Source organism: Neofelis nebulosa, chromosome 3, assembly GCF_028018385.1.
Source record: "Neofelis nebulosa isolate mNeoNeb1 chromosome 3, mNeoNeb1.pri, whole genome shotgun sequence".
In the NCBI taxonomy this organism is placed as follows: domain Eukaryota; kingdom Metazoa; phylum Chordata; class Mammalia; order Carnivora; family Felidae; genus Neofelis; species Neofelis nebulosa.
This window is the reverse complement of record NC_080784.1, coordinates 37,058,956-37,080,465: the sequence shown is the minus strand read 5'-3', so window position 1 is coordinate 37,080,465 and position 21,510 is coordinate 37,058,956. Positions and strand designations below refer to the sequence as shown.

The 21,510-nt window shown below is 49.5% G+C and overlaps 1 protein-coding gene across 3 annotated transcripts in view; it reads right to left on the bottom strand.

Annotated features, from left to right (window-relative positions):
* The window catches only part of GFRA2 (GDNF family receptor alpha 2), a 111,419-nt gene that overhangs the window by 25,241 nt on the left and 64,668 nt on the right, over positions 1–21,510 (bottom strand). For all 3 annotated transcript variants that reach the window (XM_058720413.1, XM_058720412.1, XM_058720414.1), the window contains exons 5-7: positions 4,822–4,931; positions 3,931–4,071; positions 1,134–1,306 (exon numbers count right to left, since the gene is read on the bottom strand). In XM_058720413.1, the coding sequence (XP_058576396.1) occupies positions 1,134–1,306; positions 3,931–4,071; positions 4,822–4,931 (424 nt within the window). The remainder of the gene's footprint in view (positions 1–1,133; positions 1,307–3,930; positions 4,072–4,821; positions 4,932–21,510) is intronic.

Here is a 21,510-nt window from a genome sequence, read left to right as displayed (position 1 = left end):
GAGTGTGAGAAAGTGTGTATGTGAGTATGGATGTGGGTGTGAGTGTACGAGTGAGTGTATTATGTGAGAGTATGTGAAAGTGAGAGTTGTGGGCGTGTTGTGAGTGTGGGTGTGTGTATATATGTATGTACGTGTGTGTGTGAGTGGCTGTACTGTGTGTGTATATGTATCAGTGTATGTATGTATGTGAGTGTAAGAGTGTATAGGTGTGGGGGGGGGTGTGGTGTGTGTGGGTGTATGTATGTGGGTGAGTGGGTGTGTTGTGGGTGAGTGTATGTGTGTGTGTGTGTGTGTGTGTGTGTGTGTGTGTGTGTGTCTGACTAGATCCAACTGCCTAAGCAAAGAATCTACTGTAGCAAATGGCATGATGGCAGGAGGGTAGCCCAACAGAGAGAAAAAGCTGAGTGGGGAGCCCTAGGATGTGCCCTCATAGTGCCACATGTGTCCCCTATTGTGGCACTGAACCCAGTCCATGCCTGATGCTTGTTGAATTGTTTGACCCTGAACAAGACCGTAAGGACCACAAAACCCAGGACAGCGTCAGTTTTATTCACCAAAGTCTCCCTCACATCTCACGTAAGTCCTGGCACATAACGCATACATAATACATGCTCGATGACTAGGTGGATGGACAGATGGACAAACAAATGAACATCATGGGTTTTGGGGTCTGACGTAGGTTTGAAATCTTATTCTACCACTAACCGGCTGTATGACCTTGGGTATGTTACCTAACCTTCTTCTTGGGTCAGTTTCCTGTGTATAATACATGAAGACCAACACCTCACTTTGTGAAAATTCAGTGAAGTAGGCAGAGAATCTGCTAGCATAACACCTGGTAATTAGCAGATGGTTAGTATGTGTTAACCATTCCATTTCCCTGGCATCCCGTGTTTTCTAGCACACATCCAGTGCTTCCTACTTGTCAGGTGAATGCCTAGGGAATGTAGGCACAAAAAAAACTAGCTCCCAACAGCTGTTCCCTGCCTCTTGGGTCCTGACCCAAGGGCAAGAACTTGCCAGTCCCATCCCTGATCCCCAGTGAGCTAATTTCCCACACCCGCCTCTCATGTCCTGGTGTTTCTCTATGCCTTCAGCCTGCCCTCCCCAGTTGCAGAGCCGTGTCCCCTCACCTGGACAGATGTGCAGGTGGTGATGACGCTGGTCCCCAGGCTGGTGCTATCACTGAGGTCATCTGGCAAAGAAGGTGTTTTCTCCACCCGAGGGGCCTGCGTGGCCTGGAATGAGGGGCTTTTAGGGGAGAGGTTCACATCCGTGCCGTTGCCAAAGGCCTGGATGGCATTCCCTGTGGGGGGTGAGAGCAGGTAGGCACAGAGAAATCAGGGGCTGCCTCCATAATTTCTTCCCCTCACATCCTAATGCTGCCTCCCCTGTAACAGCCCAGAGCCGGGGACAGGGTGTGGCTTGTCCAAACTTAATTTCTCTGGAGTCCCCTTTCAGACACTACTGACATCTCACATGGAGAGAAGAAAATAGCAAGAGGGAAGTTGCAAAAGACAAACAAAAGAAAGAAATGTGGAGCCCAAATGTCCATCGAAAGCTAAGTGACTTAAGTTGGTCAGAGAAAGACAAATACCATATGATTTCACTCATGTGAAATTTAAGAAACAAAACAGATGAACACAGAAGAAAAAAAAGAGACAGGCAAACCATAAAAGAGACTCTTAACAATACAGAACAAACTATGGGTTGATGGAGGGAAGTGTATGGGAAATGGGCGATGGGTACTAAGAAGGGCACTTGTTGGGATGACCACTGGGTGTTGTATGTAAGTGATGATTCACTGAATTCTACTCCTGAAACCAACATTACATTATATGTTAACTAACTGGAATTTAAATAAAAACTTGAAACATAAAAAAAAAAAAGAAAAAGAAAAAGAAATGCAGAAGAGGAAGGGAAGAGGAGAAGTGGGGTGGGGAGCCCGGAAGGAGGCAGCAGGCCGGGCCCAGGGCGGTGATCACTGGCTTCTCTGTAGCATCCTGTGCTGCAGACCACCCTCCACTTCAAAGCGTCCCCCACACCAATCCCCCATCCCCACCCTTGCCCCACCCCTGCCCACCCTCCAACCCCCACACAGGTTCTCCTGGCTCCTCTGCCACCTCAGATGCTTCCAGGTCCTGCCAATGGCATTCCAAGAGCCCCAGACTCAGCCATCTTCCACGGTGGCCTCACCTACTCCCACACCATCAACACCAGTGCACTGAAGACTAAATAATGGGACTTCTTGGACCAAACTATTCCCAAGACATGACCCTGGAACCAAGTGCCTCCAGAAATCTCCACCTCCAAGTCCCAGATGCACCTCAAGTTCATCACGTCTACGCCCCAACAAGGCATCGCTCCCTCCTGTTGCATCACTGCTTTCTGCCCATGTTTACAGTCTTGCAGAGGTCATCTCTCCCCACCCAAGCCCCCCACCATGCTTCCATGACCGCCCACTTGCCGGCATTTGAGCCCATCGCCTAAAGATCTGTGCACTCCGGGGCGCCTGGGTGGCGCAGTCGGTTGAGCGTCCGACTTCAGCCAGGTCACGATCTCGCGGTCCGTGAGTTCGAGCCCCGCGTCGGGCTCCGGGCTGATGGCTCGGAGCCTGGAGCCTGTTTCCGATTCTGTGTCTCCCTCTCTCTCTGCCCCTCCCCCGTTCATGCTCTGTCTCTCTCTGTCCCAAAACTAAATAAAAAACGTTGAAAAAAAAAAAAAAATTAAAAAAAAAAAAAAAAAAAAAAAAAAGATCTGTGCACTCCATCTCTCCTCTCTCCTGCCCACCACTGCTCCGGCTCAGTCACACCGGCCTCTTTGGGAATAGCTGCTCCCCCACTTCTGAGTACACTGGTGTTGGACCACCTGTCAGAACCACAGCCCCAACCCTCCACACCAGAACCAGAGAACAGGCCATCTGCATGCTGGTCTGCCCACAATGCCACCTGCTGACTCCCCTTCAGTGACCTGCACCCCCACCTCCACCACCTGTAGGACCATAAGATCCTAACACTTTTAGGACTGCAAGGCCCTTCATGAGGAGGATTCCCTCTCCCTGTCCAGATAACCCTCAGCGTCCTCATGCTCTACAGCAAGACTCCATAGTCCACAGTTCCTGCAAGCCGCCCTGCCAAGGGTGGACCGGTGCGCCCTCCCTGCCTTGTCAGCTGACAAATGCCCACTCTCCCTCAAGGGGCCAGCCTCTGAGGAGCTTTCAGGGCCTCCTCCTCCAGGCTGACTGGTATCACTAGTCTGGGCTCCTAAAGTGCCCTGTACTGACCTCCACCCTAGTATCACTCACTCCGTACTGTGGTCACCGTGACCCCCTGACAGTGTGCCTCCATCAGACTCCACACTGCTCAATGGCAGGCACCATGGCTCATCTCTCTGAATCCTCAGTGCCATACAAAAAGGGAGGATGGACTGACGGATGGAAGGAAGAAAGGACAGAAGGAAGGCGGGAGATTTTCAAGTGGGTGGGTGGCAAGAGTGTCAGACTGAAAAGAGCGAGGCAGGCAGACTGTGGCTAACCTCTCTCTCTAGCCTTTAGTTAGCAGTTTGGGACTTGCAAGTCACCAATTCTAACGGGAAACAAATCCTTAAGGGGACAAGTGACAGATGCTGAGATCCTCATCATACGGCTGTCCCTGAAGGAACCTGGCTAAAGCTCTCAGGATAACAGACCAGAAATCTTCGACCTTGGCCTGACATAGGCTCAAATCCTCCAGTGGTAAACTCAGGCTGGCCTACTGACTATTCAGTAGGATGAGTCCCCAAGAGCACAAAACCCAAGTTCTCCGTGGGTCACTGGGGAAGCCCTGTAGATTATCACTGGCCATCCCAATGGAGAGAGAAGGGCATGGCAAAGGCAGGCCTCCAGGGCCCCTCTGGGACTGAGAGGCATGGGGAGGGCCTGCTCGGACTTACGGAGGCACGGGTTCTCGGTGAAGTCCCTCAGGAACTTCTCACACTCCTCCTCCATGTTCCCACTCCCACGACAACTGCACCAGGGGGACACCACGATGCCAGTGGGGTTGGAGTCCACGTAGTTGGGTGTCATATCAAACCCTGGGCAGGGAGAAAGGGAAGGCAAAGGAAAGAGGAATAGTGAGGCCTTCTCTTTGGGTCCCAGGCCCCAGACACAACAGAGAAGAGGCTGGGGAACTCTCCTTTCCTCCCACCCGCCCCCTCAAACACACATACATCCCAACTCAAACAAACGGACCGTTACTATCCCAGCGACCATGCAGCCATGGCCACAGGGGGCAGAGGGGTATGGACACTGAGGACAGAGCAAGATAGCAGAGGAGCTATCCCAGAGTCACCACCCTGCCCCCTGCTTCCCTGGGCCTTTGCCTTCTTCACCAGCAAGCAGAACCTGTGTTCGAGAGCCAGGGAGACTAAGGTTCACATCCTGGGTTTGGATCCCAGTGCCAACATTTACTAGCTAGGGGAACTTGTGCAAGTGACTTGACCTCTCTAAGCCTCAGTTTTACCATTTGTAGAATGGAGATAGCAACTCCCCCCTAGTAAGTACTGCTATGAGAATTAAAATAAAACAGTTGGTGTAAACTGCTCAGCGCGGTACCTGGAAACTCCAAACCATGTAATAAATGCTGCTTTCTCATTTCAAAAGCCTTATAAGGCCCTTGGGGCCCTCCTCCCCCCATGATAAAAGGCTGCCTTCTCCTCTGGTTTCCCACCACAGAGAAAAGCGAGCTCAGGCTGTCCACTCTCTGGCCCTGAGCCAGGCCCCCTGCCCATGGGGATGGGGCAGCCAGGAGCCACCAAGAGCCCAGGTGCACGGGGGCGGCTTACCAATCATGCCAGCGTAGGAGCCCAGACACGCCTGGTAATTGTCGGCAGGGCAGCTGGTGAGCGTCTGGTAGGAGGCACGACAATTGGCGTGGAAGTCTGCCAGCCGGGACCTGGTGTCAGGAGAAGACCCAACAGAGAGAACGGTTTAGTCTGGCTGCCTTCCCGCCTTTTCTCCAGCAGAGTGGCTCCTGCCTGCAGGTTCCCAGGGCAGGAGGAAGCCAGGAAGATGGAGAGGAACATGGGGGGAACCAAGCCTTGAGGGACTTCAGGCTGGGAGCTCCTTGAGGGCAGGACTACCTGGAGAGCCAGGTACACAGTTTAGGAACGGTGGGCTCTGAATGGATCTTCCAGTCAGAGGAACACAGACAGAAAGAACCTGGGGTGGGTTTGCCAAGAATGCCTGGGAGCAAGGAAGGAAAGCTGGGCTCTGCTTTCTGCTTGACCACAGTCCTGGGTGACCTTGCCCAAGGCCTTCAACACATCAGTCTTCCTGCCTGCAAAATGCATACAATAATCCCTGCTCCAGCTACTCCCAGGATCCAGTTGAGGGTCAAAGGAGCCAGCCCCCAGACAGGTAAAAAAAGAGTCCGTCTATGGTGAGACACCCATAGGCTTTCCTGACAGTCCTCTTCTGAACCAAGTCAGAGCAAAGCTTCCCCTGCTGTCCTTCCAACTGCCCCTTGGGCAGAATCAGCCCTTTCTTCCCCTGGTGATATAACCTGCTGTCACCCCTTCCTCTCTGTTGGCCCCCATAATACTGCTTCATAACTATGTGGGCACATCCCTCCTTGACCGTGAGTCACCTGAAGGCAAACAGATGCTCTCTGGCCAGGGTCTGTCTCCAGCACCTGATGTGGAAGGTCACATGGAGCCCAGAACACCCAAATCTAACCCACCCTGGCACCCTGGCTACCATCAGCCTGGCCATCTCACCTCCCCACCTGCCATCACTTCCTACAGGTGAGTGCCCTTTGCCATGGGGTCTTCGTGTATCATACCATTTGTGTCTCACAGAAGCCCCAAGTAGAGAGGAATATGGTCTCATTCACTGGTATTTTCCCAATGATGGGCACACAGTAGGGCCTCAACAAATAGGTGCTCAGTGAGGAGACTGTGGTAGCTATAGGAAGGACCAAAATGCAGCCCTTGACTCCCTGCCCCCACTCTCTCCACGCCATAAGGCACCTCACAAAGTCATCCCAAAGGTTGCCCCAAGTTCAGCTCCCCTGATCCTCCACTGGAACTCTGTCCCATCTGAGAAAGAAGCAGGCAGAGAGAGACCAGAGGTTGACAGAGACCAGGACAGCCTGACAGGAACACTCTCAGAGCAGGCAGTTGTGTGTGTCCCACCATGGTACACATTCTGGTTTGTCCTGGGGACAGGGTTTGGGGGAGAGAGAGGAAGCTCTGCGGAGGAATTCAACCCCAACGATGCCTCATGTGTCCCAGACCCTGCAGCCCACAGAAGTGTGGGAGACAGAAGGTGATGAGCACCGAACTGACAGGGGACTGGGGTTCACACTTCAGCTGTGCCCCTAATTCACTGGATGACTCAGGCAAGTCCTTCCTTCTCAGGGACTCGGTTTCCTGGTTTATCAAATGAAATACAAAGTGCTCTCAGTAAAAGATATTTTCACAGTCTGGGAAGATGAAAAAGTTCCAGAGATGGAGGTGGTGATGGCTGCACAACATTGTGGATGTATTTAATGTCACTGAAAACCATACAGTCAAAAATGGTTAAAATGGTAAATTTTATGTAATGTATAACTTATCACAATAAAAATGATTTAAGAAAAGAAACTTACACATCCATCCATTTATCATTAAATCCTCACAAACACTGAGACCTGAACTCTGTGAGATCTGACCAGGATTGTTGTTACTATCCCACTTTACAGAGGAGGACGCTGAGACTCAGAGGAGCTAAATAAATTGCCCAAGATCATAGAGTTCCTGAGCAGTGGAGCCAGGGCCCCGCCCCAGAATGAACAGGGTGGATGCCCTTTCTGGGGCAAAAGCCCCTGAAGGTCTTTCCAGAGCCAACATTCTGCGTCCCTGAAAACAGGAAGCCTGCAGGTGTCTTCCCCCTCCTTCCTACCCTCTATCTCCTCACCACCCAACACCAAAACAGGGAGAAACAGCATTTCTAACCAAGACTTCAGTCCCTGCAGAGTAAGACTCAGTCTTAAATGGTAAGAGCAGCGTCTGTCCCACCGCGCACCCCACATGTGCGTGAAGACATTCTGACAGTGTGAGTGTGGTGGCCTCTGCCTACCTCCTAGCCTCCAGAGACACAGACTTTAATAGGTAGAGGAGACCTGGAGGCAAGCAAAACAAAAGCTCTAGGCACCTGCTATGGGCTGAATTGCATCCTGACTCCCAGTATCATAATGGGACCTTACGTCGGAATGAGCTTTTTGCAGACGTGACCAAGATGAGGTCACAGTGGATTAGGGTGAGCCCTCCAGCCAATGACTAGTGTCCTTAAGAAGGGAGAAGAGACGCAGACACAGTGAGAATACATGTGAAGATGGAGGCAGAGACTGAGCAACGCCCCTACAAGGCCAGGAAGGGTAAGGTCTGCAGGCAATACCAGCAGCTGAGAGAAAGGCACTGAGCAAATTCCTCCTTCAAGCCTTTGGGGAACACAACCCAGCTGACACCTTGATATGGGACTTCTGGCCTCCATAAACTGTGAGAGAATACATTTCCCTTTTAAGCTCCCAGCTTGTGGGACTTTGTTATGGCAGCCACAGGAGACTCGTACAGCCCTTCAGGTACTTCACTGTCTGCTTTGGCCAGATGCCTCCCTCCAAAAGGAGCCAAGGGGATGTGGTCAGGCCCCAACACTAAGGAGGGCTGGGCTGCAGGTGCGCAGCATGAAGCCAGAACCAAGCTCCTGCAGGGTGTGGGGCAAGGAAGGTGCTAGACAACAAGCAAAGCCACCAATTGTCATCTCCTCCCCACCAAGAGGCATTGAAATCATCTCTTAACCAAAGTACATGAGTACGTTCCAAAGCTATGTGATCAACAAGCAACAAGCAACAAGCAAAGCCACCAATTGTCATCTCCTCCCCACCAAGAGGCATTGAAATCATCTCTTAACCAAAGTACATGAGTACGTTCCAAAGCTATGTGATCACACTAGGGCCTGACTCCCTCCTAGTACCCCCGCAAGGCCCACCTGCCGTCCTCCCCCACAAAGCCCTTGCTGACCACCCCAGCTGTGTGGATTTCTCCCACCTCTGTATTCTAGCTACACACATGGTCTGGACCAGGCAATTTCATACTCAATTGTATAAAGACACTGATACTGTCCTATTTGGTCTCTCCAACTGTTACCTATTTTCCTAGAGTGTCAGACTTCACTGATTTCTTCATTCTTCCTCCAAACATGTATTGAGCCCCTGTCACATGACGGACAGACAAGGCTGGGAAGGGCAATGTCAGAAAGGAAATCCCAGCTAATGGGGTCAGGGCAGAGTACCCACCAGCCATGGCCCAGAGCTTAATGAGAGGTCACGGTTGGCTCGCCCTCTGGTGGGAGCACGCTGCCCACTTCCCCTCTGCAAGGTTAGTTCTCCACTCATTGACACTGGGAACCTTGAGGATCTTGCCTGGCCCCACCATCCACAAAGCCCCTCAAAATGTCACTGGGCCCCACGGGCTGGAGAAGGTGCAAAGCATGAGCAAGGAGAATGTGACTGTCCACAAAGATAGGCCACTGGAGATGAGATGAGAGAAAAGGAAGCTGGGAACTGGGAGGTTCTGTCTCACGGCCAGGCTCTATCACTCACTGGCTGTGACTTTGGGCAGGTCTGTCATGTCTCTGAGCTCAGTGGCCCCAGTTATCAAATAGGGTGAGTCGTGCCTGCCAATCTCCCCCCCACGGGGCTATGTAAGACAGCTGGGGAACTCAGAGGAGGCATCACCTTATCTTTCTTCTCTATCCAGACATCTTGTCCCCAGTACTGTGCCTGCCAAACACTGGCAAGTGCAAACAGGGAACAGGTTTTCCTCGGTCTGGGATAGAAGGAAAACTACCTGTTCAACCTGCCAAGGTAGGTCTGGTTCCCACACAAGGCAATGCGGGCATACCAGGAAGAAAAGACCCCCATGCCCTCTCCCTTACCACAAGGCTCCAGGGTCACCCTGCTGGTCCCAGGTGAATGATGGCTTCCCTACCCCACCATCACTCTCCATGCCACTCTGAGGACACAGGAAGAGGAACACCAGCCCCCAAAGCATACACAAGTCTCCTTTGCCAGACCCGTCTAATGCCATGGCCTACTTCCTTTAAGCAGGCCCTCCAGCTCCATTCAGAGCACAGGGAGGAGAGGAGGTAGGCCCGGGCACAGCAGCCATCAGAGGGGCAGGTGAAGGGAAGGGCCATAGCTCAGCCTTCTGTTCCTCCATCTCTCCATTCTTAGCGTCAAAGTGATCTTGGCAAGAGAGAAGGCCAAATGGGGCCAGTTAGGGGGATGCTGTGTCCAAGTCTCCAGAAGGCCTTTGATTGCTCAGATTCTCTCTGTCCCTCAAGACAGGCTGATGTCCACGGCAGCCAGCTCCCTCTGTCAGCATCAAAGACCAAGTGACATCAATTTCCTTCAAGCTGGTGACACGCTAGACTCCAGCCACTATGTGAAGCAGCCACATAAGCGCTCCCTACCCAGCCCTGGAAGGCGCATTCTCCAAGGCAAATGTTATCCTTTTCATAGTGCACGGTGGCCAGCCAGCTGGGGCTCTCTATGCCCTCTCTGGGCCTGATGCTGCTCCTCCCTGCAGACCCCGTGAGGTCGCCTCTGGACTCCATTCTCACACTGCTAAGAAGACTTCTCCTTGGCCCATCCCCATCACTTTGCAAATTTCCACCTTTAAGAACCCCCATAGGAAAGAGGGCATAAAAGAAAGCATGAGAAAAAGAGAGACAGACAGACAAAGAAAGGCACAGAGAGCCAGCAAAAGAGCAAATATGAACAAAGCCAAGTCCATCCCAGTGAGACCAAGTGAAGACTGCCAAATGAGCTCAGGGCAGCAGGTGGCTCTGTCCGAAAAACACAAACCATCTCTGGGCTGGTTTCATTAGCAGCTGTAGCCTATTCAATCACACAGAAGCAGCAGGAGAGGCACAGAGAGACACTTGACCCCCAATCTGATTACACGGTTGCCAGATTAAATATAGGATGTCCATTTAACTTGAATATCAGATAAACAATGAATTTTTTAGTGTAAGTATATCCCATGCAGTATCTGGGACATACTAATATTAAACTAAACATAACTAATACTAATACTAAGCAGTTTTTCATCATTCATCTGGAATTCAAATTTAACTGGGTATCCTGAATTTTCATTTGTTGGATCTGGCAATCCTATTTGATTAGGCAGATGCGCTTCTACAGAGGGAAAAAGAGGCAAGGCTCGATGTGCAAAGATCAGCCATACAAGCAGACTCCCTATAGGTTAGTGGTTCTCTAAGTGTGGTCCACAGAGCAACAGCACTGGCATCAACTGGGAACTTGTTAGAAAAGCAAATTCTCCAGGCCCACCCCAGACATACAAGATCTGAAATTCTAAGGGCAGGGCCCAACAATCTGTGCTTTAACAAGCCCTCCAGGTGATTCTGAGGCAGGCTAAAGTTTGGGAATATGGCAATCTACACAGACTGCAGAGCTGGGCTTCGGGGGGCCCTTCAGACCCCACCCCCTGGTCTCAGCTTTAAACATCCCCACTTTATGACCTAGCCATGGAAGAAAATAATGCTTCATACCAGGGCCTGAGAAGGCTCCTTGTTACATGGCAAAGAATGCTCATATTTGTGTACATACACACACACAACAATCCCTACACAGACATACACTTACACTTGGATACACACTTCTCAGTTCTATGCTTTGGTCTTAGCCAAGAGAAAGTACAGGCACCTGTAATCAGTGAGACCATCCTTGATCCAAATTCTAAATACCTTCCTAAACACATATAGTTTGGGAATACTAAAATATAATACAAGGTGAATTACTCCACAGAACCCCAAAGCACTCCAATGCCAGACAGTACATGGCTTTTTGGTGTGTTCTTGTCAGCTTCCCAAAGTTCCCATTTATCAGATTATACCTTTTACACTGTTGCCATGGAAACCAATGGTTTTCTATTGATAGTCTTAAAAGTGAAGAAGGAGAAAAGGGAGCTAATATTTATTGAGGTCCTATTATGTACCAGATGCAGTTACCTCATTGAATTTTCTGAACAATTCCACAAAGTAGACACATTCCACAGCAAGAACACAGCAGCTCTGAGAGGTAGGCCACACGTACCCTACAGCCAGAATACCACGACCAGGCACCTGCTAACAAGGATAGGGTCTTTTCTCTGGCTGTGCTGTCATGATCCTCCACTGCTAATGATGATTCCAAAGGCAGCCACCAGCACTGTCCTCATACAAACGAACAGGGTACTTGAATATTTCATGGAAGGGAATAGGGTTTCCCAAGAAGTGCAAATTACTCATGATAGGCCTCATAGACAACTTATGGGAATGCAGAGAAAATGGCTTTAATAGACCCAAGTGCCTCTGGAATGGCTTTCTGAGGTTCTCTCCAGCAGTGCAGGGCTTGGTTAAGTGCGTTCAATGTTATGTGACACTGAGAAAGGGGAAAATGGATTTCTCCCATGTGGCAGCTTTCTGACACCTCCAGGGCTCACTGTGGACAGCCTGGTCCTCCATCCTTTCCTGCTCCTCCAGGAGACTGCCACCACTTGTTTCATGAAATCAAGTACCAACCCAGCTTCTTTCCTTTCTGTTTATTCTTCAGGTGTACAGTAAACATTTATTCTACCTGCTCAGAATAGCAGCTCTCCTGGGAGTGGGCTGAGGGGAGGGACTCCCACCTCCAGCCAGGTAGCTCTAATAAAGGCTGTCAACCATGGCACTCTACTACCTGGGCCAAAGGTGGACACATGACCCAGGCTGGGCCAACCATACAACTCTGTCCCCAGCCACACAGACTAGTTTAGGGATAAGGAAGTAACACAAGCTAGGCTAAACAGGGTGTTTCCCTGGGGTTTTCTTAATGGAGCAAGCAAGGACGACTATTCTTTTCTCTCTGGTTATGAGACACCACAGACATGAGCCCAGATGAATCGGGGCCATACTCTAGCCTCACGGTCACAAGAAGAATAAACATGCAGCTAACCCGCAGAGAGAAGCAGAAACAAGAGACAAGGAGAGAGAAAGGCCTATTTGTATTTGAGTCCTAGAATCTACTCCTGCCCTTTCTAAATTTTATTGGAAGCCAGTAAATTCCTTTTTAATTTTCTTAAGGGGGTCTCTGTCACTTAAAACAGAAAAATTCTTGACTAATATCTAGCTTCACTCTCTGATTTTATATGATCTTCTCTGCCCACGTTCAAAGGAACCAAAAAAAGGCATACACTGAAAAGGACACAGATCAAAAACCAAATCCACAAAGGGTCTGACTAGCCCATGTGAAAGAGCCAGGCTTACAGGAGTACCTCAGTGAGAGCAACTTGGAAAACAGATGTTAATAAAATTCATGAAGGAAGATGGACCTAGCCTTAGATTCTTTCCCCAGCTTAACTAGAGGGGAATGGCTCAGATGGATGAGCCACAGAAAGCAACGCTGCTATTAAAAACGACAAGGACGTAGATTGTGCCAATATATGAAAAGTCAAACATGAAATCACGTGAAGGGATTAAAAATCAGGAGACAATACAGTTTGCATACCCTGGTTGCAAACAGGGGAAAATGGTAAGCGTATAAACTAACAAGATGCAGAAGTAAATTTCAAAAGATGCTAATAGAATACACTGTTTGTTATGCTCTCTTTTAATAAAGTTGCTTTAAGATTGTAATTATTTCTTCAAGTTTAATTGAACAAGGCCTCGGGAATCCTGTTATTATAAACAATGATTTTTCTAAGCTTCATTTAGAGAAAGGGTTATTAGTTCCAGGAACATCAGCAAATTTTACTGACCCTCTGTCCCAAGACAAAGAGGCCGGGAGAGAAAAGCTACCATCTCAGAGAACTGGCTCCTCCCTCCGGGTAGCTCCGATACCTAGGCACTTGCAGGTTGGAGACAGAACCTGGTGCCAAACTGGGAAATGCACACCAAACCCTTCTGGACATGACCACGACCCCAGGGCAGGCTGCCACACGTAGAAATGTTTGCTCTCCTCCCACAGGAGGTCCTGAATTCACGAGAACCCCTCTCCCCTCCACCCAGCCAGAAGCACACTCAGCCAGAAGGTCCAATTTCCAACATTATGCCATACTGACTGGGTTTGAGCTTTGGCTTAGCTACTCACTAGCTGTGTGACCTTGAATAGGTCATTAAATCTCTCCAGGCCTCCATTTCTTCAGCTGGAAAATGGAGGTAACAATAGTATTTACCTCATACAGTCATGGCAAGGTCTGAATGAGATGTCCAATCAGCAAATGTACGTAAGTGCTTGGACAGTGCCTGGCATGTAGTGGATGCCCTGGCAGCGCTTGCTGCCGCTCTTGATGAGATCAGAAGACCCTGCTAACCACTCCTGAGCACAGAACAGAGTGTTAGAAGGCATGAGCCCTTTCCCTTCAGGCCAAGGGACATAACATCTCTGATCTATTAACAAGCACCCTCTGCATTTGTACAGTGTCACACAAAGTACTTCTACTAACATCCTCACATTTTACTCTGACAACAATTCTCTGAAGTTGGCATTATTACCTCTGTTTTACAGATAAGGAAACGAAGACTTAGGTTAATTAACTCAGTTACTATCTCAGCAGCAAGGCCAGAAGACTTAGCTTCAAATCTTATGAAGCCATTGGGTTTTCCCTTCTACCACAAGCCTACGCCCTCACCTTCCATCCCTTTTCCCAGCACACCACCCCCATCCCTTCTCCCAGCATTCTGAAGCCACAGGACGAGGGAGGTTTATTTCTCTCTGGCATCCCCAAGGGAATAAGTGGGGTGCTACCTTGCTCCTTGGCCCCTCCTTGTCATCCAGCCTGGGGATCCCACAGCATCCCCCTTCTCCCCTCCAGGTGAGCCATGGAGAAATGGCCTGGAGAGTGCTGTGGTTGGAGCCACTGCACCCCCAACTGACCAAAAGCAATCAATTAGACCTAGGCCACCATCAAGAGACAGATATACCAACCATGGTGGCCAACCTAAGCCTGCTTTGGGAGAGGATCGATCAGTAGGGTCTGGATGGATCTCCCACCCAGGGCCCATAGATAAGAGCCAAGACCGTATCCTTCTTCTAGAGACCATTGGTTAAGTCTCTTCATGTCCTCTGAAAACACAAGCAGATGGGCAGATACCCTTTTCTCCACTTTTCCCCAATCTGATCTTCACCTATGTTCCAAACCTATTATTACACAGTAAGAAGAGAAAAGAATTAAACACATGCATCATTTGATTTTAATTGAAGGACTGTTCTATTTCATTGAACTGCTAAGTAAGCTGAACAAGAGATTGTGTTTACATAAGCAAACCCCGAGTCACTATAGACTTGCTGTCACATTAAGTCAATACTTATGAAGGCTCTCTATTTAATTATTCAGTGAGGATTGACTTATTATTGTGTTAAGAGTGTGGTTAGCCTTGAGCTAGGTAGCCAGCCAGCTGAAAGATTTCTTTCAACTTTCTCTGAATGCTGATATGGTTCTTGCTAGTGGTATGAGGTTGGGTTTCTTCCCTCTCTCTCTCCCCACCACCCCCGTCTTCCAGGTCCACCTCCCACCCGTTGGGGGTAGGAAGCAATCCTGCAGTGCCAGGGAGCAGGCAAGGTCCCAGACCTTAGTGGCCAGCCGCTCACATGGTCTTCCTAACCCTAGGAATTAGTCCAGAGGCAGTGACACTTGAAGTCCCATTAGCTTATTTCCTCTCAGTTCTAGCCATTCTGTCCTTCGTTCTTCCCCTTCCTGATGTTGAGAACCTCCTACACAAAGACCCAGATCTCATTTTCCTCAGCATTTCCCCTCCCTTCAACCTCCACACAATGTGCTTCTCAGCCTTCGCAGTCCATCCACACCCATGGTATATTGTTACAGAGATTCAGATAGTTTCTTACATTAAATAACATTTCCTGAAACATAACATACAGAGAAAAATCCAAAGGTGGATGCTTAGCCGAAACTGCAGACCAACTGGAGAGACAGAATAGCATCATGGCTAAGAGCAACATCCCAGGCACCAAATCACCTTCCAACCCCAGCTCTACAACTTACAAGGGGTATAATGTTGGGCAAGTATTCACTTCTCTGTGAGCATCCTCATCCATAAAAAAAAAAAAAAAAAAGTCTAGTAGTTTCTGAGAAGGTAACCGAGATTCCCATATAACACCTAGGGCTGAGCCCCGCTTGCCAGCCTTGGCTTTTATGAAGGGCCCATTCTGACCTGGTGACAAAGCCCCACTGATACCCTGGGCTCCTTCAGCCCATCATGTACCACCCTGATCCCCACCCATAATCCGGATTCCACTGATGTCTACCATTTCATCTCTCCTCATGTTCCTCTCTCCAGCCCCAACCCTTGCAGCAATATCAAAGAGCACACATTCCCCAACCATGATGTTTCATGGACCCTTATCCCACGGCACTTCTTCTGCCAGGAATGCCATCCCCCAACCATGCCCTCCTTAAACTTCTTCCAGTTCACCCTTCCAGACCCAGTTCAGGCACCAGCTCTTCTGGAGCACTTTCTGTGAATGTCCTGCCCCAACTCTGAACATGTTTCACAAACTCCAATTACTGAGCTTGCACCACCAACCATATTATAATTTATATTTTTCTTATCTGTTTCTCCCATTAAATTAGGAGACCTTTCAGAACAGAAACTATCTTATTCACGTTTGACTCTCCAATTCCCAGAGTCATACTTGACACCAAATAGGGACTCAACAGCCACTGGATGGAAGGAAGAAGGAAAGGATGGATGAAAGGATGGATGGATGGTTAGATAGGTGGATGTATAAATGGGTGGGTGGATGGATGGTTGGATGGATGGATGGATGGATGGATGGATGGATGGGGACTAGCCTATAGAGGCCTGGAAGACTTTTGTCAAAGCAGGAGAAGAGCCAAGAACTCTCTTAATACCTCCCTTTGAAAAATAAAATTACTAGCAGATTTCTAGCTGGCAGCACAGCAAAATGCATCAACATTGCATTAACTTCAGCCCCAAGATAGCTAACTCAGCTCCTCAAAATGCCCTATGGTGGGTCTGTCTTCCTCCTCCTCTAATCCTGCCTGGTGGTTGTTAGAAATTTGGAAAAGTATGTTCGCTATCTCTGGTAATAGCCATCTGCTAAAGGAGGCCCCAGTGGCCTGCAAGAATTAACACACATCCTTAAGCACCACTCCTAACATGAAGAAGTGCCTTGGGGACCTGGAGATAAAAACCCAATGGGTCCCTGTGGAGAAAGGCTGGGTAAATTGTCCATTTTCAAACAAGCAGAAGGGCAAAAGGAATTAGTGATGGGGCTGGGTATTTGGGTCAAAATGCTGCTGCTTCCAAGCCATAAACCCTAGAAATACCACTGCATCTCTCAGTACCTAAGTGGCTCTGATACCTACACAGAAGAGTACTTGGAATGAAACCACATAGGCAAAAGCACTTCACAAAAACAGAATTCACTATAAACACGTTTACTCTTTCCTTCTTTGGAATAAAAATAATAACAAAGAATAACAAGGCACCAAAATTCTCTTCTCCAGCTGACTCAACAGACCAGCTCCCAGCACAGGCAGCCAGAGTGGGGATAGGAGAGGGCTGGTGTGGCAGCATGGGTAAGAAGCCTGCATACCACAGCCTGTGCCTGCCAGGAAGCAGGAAGGAGTGGTTGGGGTCCATCCTCAGAGAGTGCTGGGAGATCACATCCTCAGAGTCACAGAGCCTGCAGGAAGCCTTGAGCCCTCAGCCCCTTCCCCCTTGCCCTCCATTCCAGGCCTTCTAGAGCAGACTGCATAGACAAATATTTTTCATATCAGGCAAGTATCTGGGCAGCTATGTCACCACTAAGAGTCTTTCTCATTATATAGACTAATGAGAACGCTATGCTTCTCGGGAGCAATTTATCAAGGCAACATTCATTATAAATGACATTTTTCCTGAACTAACAAAGAATGTGAGGCTGGGGAAACTGGTTAAAAGGAAATGTTTAGCTGATTCCAGAAATCATGCCGAATTAATGACATCCCCCCCGCCCTCCGCCTCGGGCTGGTCAATGCTCCCTCTGTGCTCCACCTCTCATCTGGATCCCCTGCCCTGGCCACCCACCTCCGGACCACCTGAGCCAGCAGGTTGGGGAAGGAGAGCAATGTTGGCTCCCAGGAATATACTGCCTTAGGAGGAAAGCAAAGTCTTAAGCAGCAGCATCACTGAAGCATAGAAGACCAGATTATTTGTGGTCCCAACTTGCTGATGTAAGATGAAAAATACAGCAAACTGCAGCTGCTGAACTCAGCTTTTTTTTCTTTTTCTTCCTTCTTTCTCCTTCGCTGAGGTTAGTGTTTTACAAAAAGGGCTTTAAAAAAATAAAATCTATAAACTAGGGGGTTCCAACCTGTCAGCTTAAGGTCAAGCACACAGAATGTAGCATCCAGGGAGGCGAGAACACAGGCCGTTTGTTTCATGTAAGCAGGACACTCACCCACACACATGCCCACATGAAGGCCTTGCCACATACCCCTCAGGTAGAAAGTCTTCAGTCCCCCAACTCCAGGCCCTTCTACTACGCCCTGACTTGCATGAGTCTCCCCCATTCTACCCTCCAGTTCCAAAGGAAATGACAACTTCAAGTATCCCATTGACATCAGAGAGCAGGGAGCCACACCCATCTTGCGTGGGCGGTACGTACACCAACACTGATCACATGGCGCTGCAATCTTGCTTCTCTCAGCGCCTCCCATGGAGAATGGACAGGAAGGAAATCAGAGGGGCCACAGCAAACCACTCAGGGATGCAGATGGCTACTGGGGCCCAAAGGACTAGTCACTAGCCCCTTGGAAAGCCTCTACTATAAGTCAATGAAACATCAAGACCCTAGAGCTTCTGAGAATTTGAACTGAAGCCTCTGGCTTCATCAGAGAAGAAGATGAAGTGTGCAGACAGACATTCCCATGTGGCAGGAAAAAAGTAGTGACTATGTGAAGATGTAATGCCAGGCGAGGAGTAAGAAGACTCTTTGTTAGCTCGTCAAGCATTTAAGTGAATTTATATTAGAATAAGCAGACTCTGGGTCCCAGGCAAGTTCCTCACCACTTCTGAGTCTTTCACACTTAACCTACAGGGCTCTGCCAAGGCTGAGGTTCACAGGATAGGGGATGGGATACAAAGTACAGAGGAAAGAAAATCCTGAGTTGAAAATGAGACACAAGTAAGGGCAGACCCAGGAAGGGAGGGAAGGCTATCAGGGCCAATGTGAGATGGAGAGTAGGAATTGGATCCAGCAAGGAGTATGAATGAGTTTTGGGGGCAGAATCTAGAACAGTGCCCCAGAGTCTGGATGCAGTGAACAGAGGGCTTTGCAGAGCACCTGTGCTCCAGCCTGAGCAGAAGGAGACCCCTAAGGGGTCTGATACAGACTGAGTGCTGGTGTCATGACAAAATTTATATGTTGAAACTTAATCCCCAGTATGACTGTGTTAGGACAGCTGGGCACAGTGGGTGGAAAATCACAAACTACAGCCCAGACCCACCAGGAAACAAGTGGGGCCAGGGGCAGTCAGGTTCTGTTTAAAGAGAGTTACAAGAGAACTACACCCTAAGAGAACTACACCACAGGGACAAAAGCCAATCAGGCAACCCCAGACCCCAAGAAGCAGTCCTCTAGCTTCCTGCACAGGAAGGTAACATGTACCAGCAGGAAATCCTGATGGTGCCCAGCCACAGATTGTCTTCTGCAAGGGCATGGTGTTTCATGGTGTTCCTTCTTGCTGTCTCTTGGCCCACTGGATGTCTGTATAGGCAACTTGTATTTCATCTGGATATTGCTGTTGATGTTGGTGTTCAAAGGAAAGAGGGAGTAGAATCTACTGTTGCATTGGCATGGGGTACAATGAGTTTTGATACATGTGAATCTACAGTAATGAGGAAGGTAGACCAGTTGTATAGCTGACAAGAGAGCTATTCTTTGAATACCCAGTTGATATGTTCTTCTGTAGTAGTAGGTCTACAACTAGTGAGTAGATACCCATGCTATTGAAGGCCTTAAACAGAGCCTTCCCAAACCAGGAGGCAAACTGGGAACAGTAACTTGAGATCAGGTGGCTGATGATCTGTAGTCAAAGTATCTACAAAGGGTGAAAGCTGGTATTTTAATGAAGGACCCCAAGACAATAGTAGGTTCACGTGCACAGAACTGAACATAAACGAAATAAAATATAATCATACCCCAGGAAACATTCAAGAGGTCATAGTCTCCTTAGCCCCCTAACCCACCTCTAGGCCCAAATACAGGTAGCATATGTAATGGCATCGCACAGAGCATCACTCCTGGTAGAAGTCACTGTGGGATATATTCAACGTCTCAACAAGGCTGCAATGGCCAGGTGCAATGGAGTCATGGCCCACACACAAGCTCTAGACACCAGCCTCCTAGGCCAGGAGTTGTTCATGTTCACCTTCATAGAGCAGACCTTCTCAAAATCCATCCCTTCTGACCCCTCCTGCTCTGAAAGGGAGCAGAGCCAGCCAGCCTGGAGAAGTTGAAGAGTCAAGGGTTAATACCAGTTAGTTATTCCAAAGGAGATTTCTGGGTTTCTCCCAAAATTGAGACCTCAGAGCTGGGTCCTCCCAATCCAGTTCCTGACAAGGACCAAGACCTGCAGCAGCCCTGCTCCCACTACCTGGATACAGTCTGCTGTCACCACCGACAGGAGACCGAAGAGGCTGAGAGGCCTCCAGGTCAGGGGGCCAGAGCAGAAGACTGCTTCACAGAAGCTCCATACCCAGCCCATGGAGAGGCAGAGCCACCAGGGTGCTGAGCCAGCCCAGGCACTCAGGATCTGAAATCTGTACCTTGGAAACCTATATTTTTATGCTGTTTATGTTTTCTATAATTACGTCTTTTCAGTCTCGCCTTTGCATTCACCGATACCTACCAAACGAATACTAAATAATAATAGCTAACAATTTGACATGTTTACTACGTGTCTGCTAAGCACCTCTAAAAGCATTACCTTGTTTCTCCCTCACAAACCTAAGACAGGTACCACAAAATCCTCCACTTTACAGAGAAGGAAACCCAGCCTTGGAGACATGAAATGACTGGAGACACAGCTGGGAAGAGCTGGGGCTGGGACTTGAACCCAGGCAAGCCCAAGGCTGCTGGTCCTCTCAGGGTTTGGGTTCCTGCTCCCGTGTGAAACAGACATTGCCCTTGTGGGGTGGGTATGATAGCGGCAGTAGAAACCAAGAGAGAGGCCTCAAGGAATGGGACAGTCACAAGGGCAGAGCCAGTGCTGCTTGGCCTTGAACATACCCTGTCCCCTTTTCCCCTTGTGTGAACGCAGTCCCTGGCCCATGCTCCCCAACCAAGTGTCCTGGCACCCACCATCTCACTCCTACTTCCTTTCCTCAGAAAGCCCCCCTCAGAATTTCCCAGATTTCTTTGAATAGCACCTGCCCATTTGAGCCACATGCCTCTCATGGGACATGAACTGTCATGACCTTGGCCAGGGCCCACCAGCTTGGGGGTCACAGTGACAGCAGCAACACAGCCTTTCCCTGGAGAAGTATGGAAGACCCTGCCTCAGCGTATTAGTGTCCTAGGGCTGCCCAAACACATCACCAATGGCTTATTCTCTCAGTTCTGGAAGCTAGATGTCTGAGGTCAAAGGTCAGCACTGTGCTTCACTCTGAAGGTGCCAGAAGAGGGCCTTCCTCAGCTCTTCTGGCTGCCGGAGGCTCCCAGCAGTCCTTGTGTCCCTTGGCTCATAGCTGCATCTCTCCAGCCTCTGCCTGTCTTCACATGGCTTCTTCCCAGCATGCCCTTATGCTTGCTCTCCCCTTGTTATAAGGACACCCTAATCCAGTGTGGCCTCAACTAATTACATCAAATAAGCCCACATCCTAGGTTCTAGGTGGACATGAATTTTTGGAGAGATGCTATTCAACCCACTTATATTCATCAATCACCTTCCCCTGACAGCAGGCACTTGGTCCCACTTCCCGCCACGCCCCCAGGCTGGTCCAGAGGCAGGCTGAGACCCTCTGTGTGCCTAGCCTGGGTGACCACTCATTCCTCCAAGGGCAGCTTTGTCCAGGATCTGAGACTCTGCTGCCCACCCAAGGATGGCCAGCTCCCCGGCCCTGCCGAGGGCCTTCTCTGGGTAGGCCCTCAGGAGCTGTCGTGGAGGAGAGGGTCAGAGTCCTACCAGGACCAGGTCCTTAGGACCTGCACGCTGCAGCGACACCCTGGGGGAGGAATTCTCACTGTGCTCTCCCCATTCCCTGTGTCCTGCCAGAGAAAGACAGCTACAGGACTTACTTCCTCAGGTCCTCAGACTCGGAGATCCTCAGACTCAGGCCCTCAGGTCCTCAGACTCAGGGCCAGGCGTGCCCCAGCATGGCAGTTGGCCATGCAGGATGCCTTTTGGCCACCAACTCACTGTAACAGGGTTCGGCCAGACCCATGCGGGAGCGCCACCACCCTCTGACCATGAGCACTAGTCTCC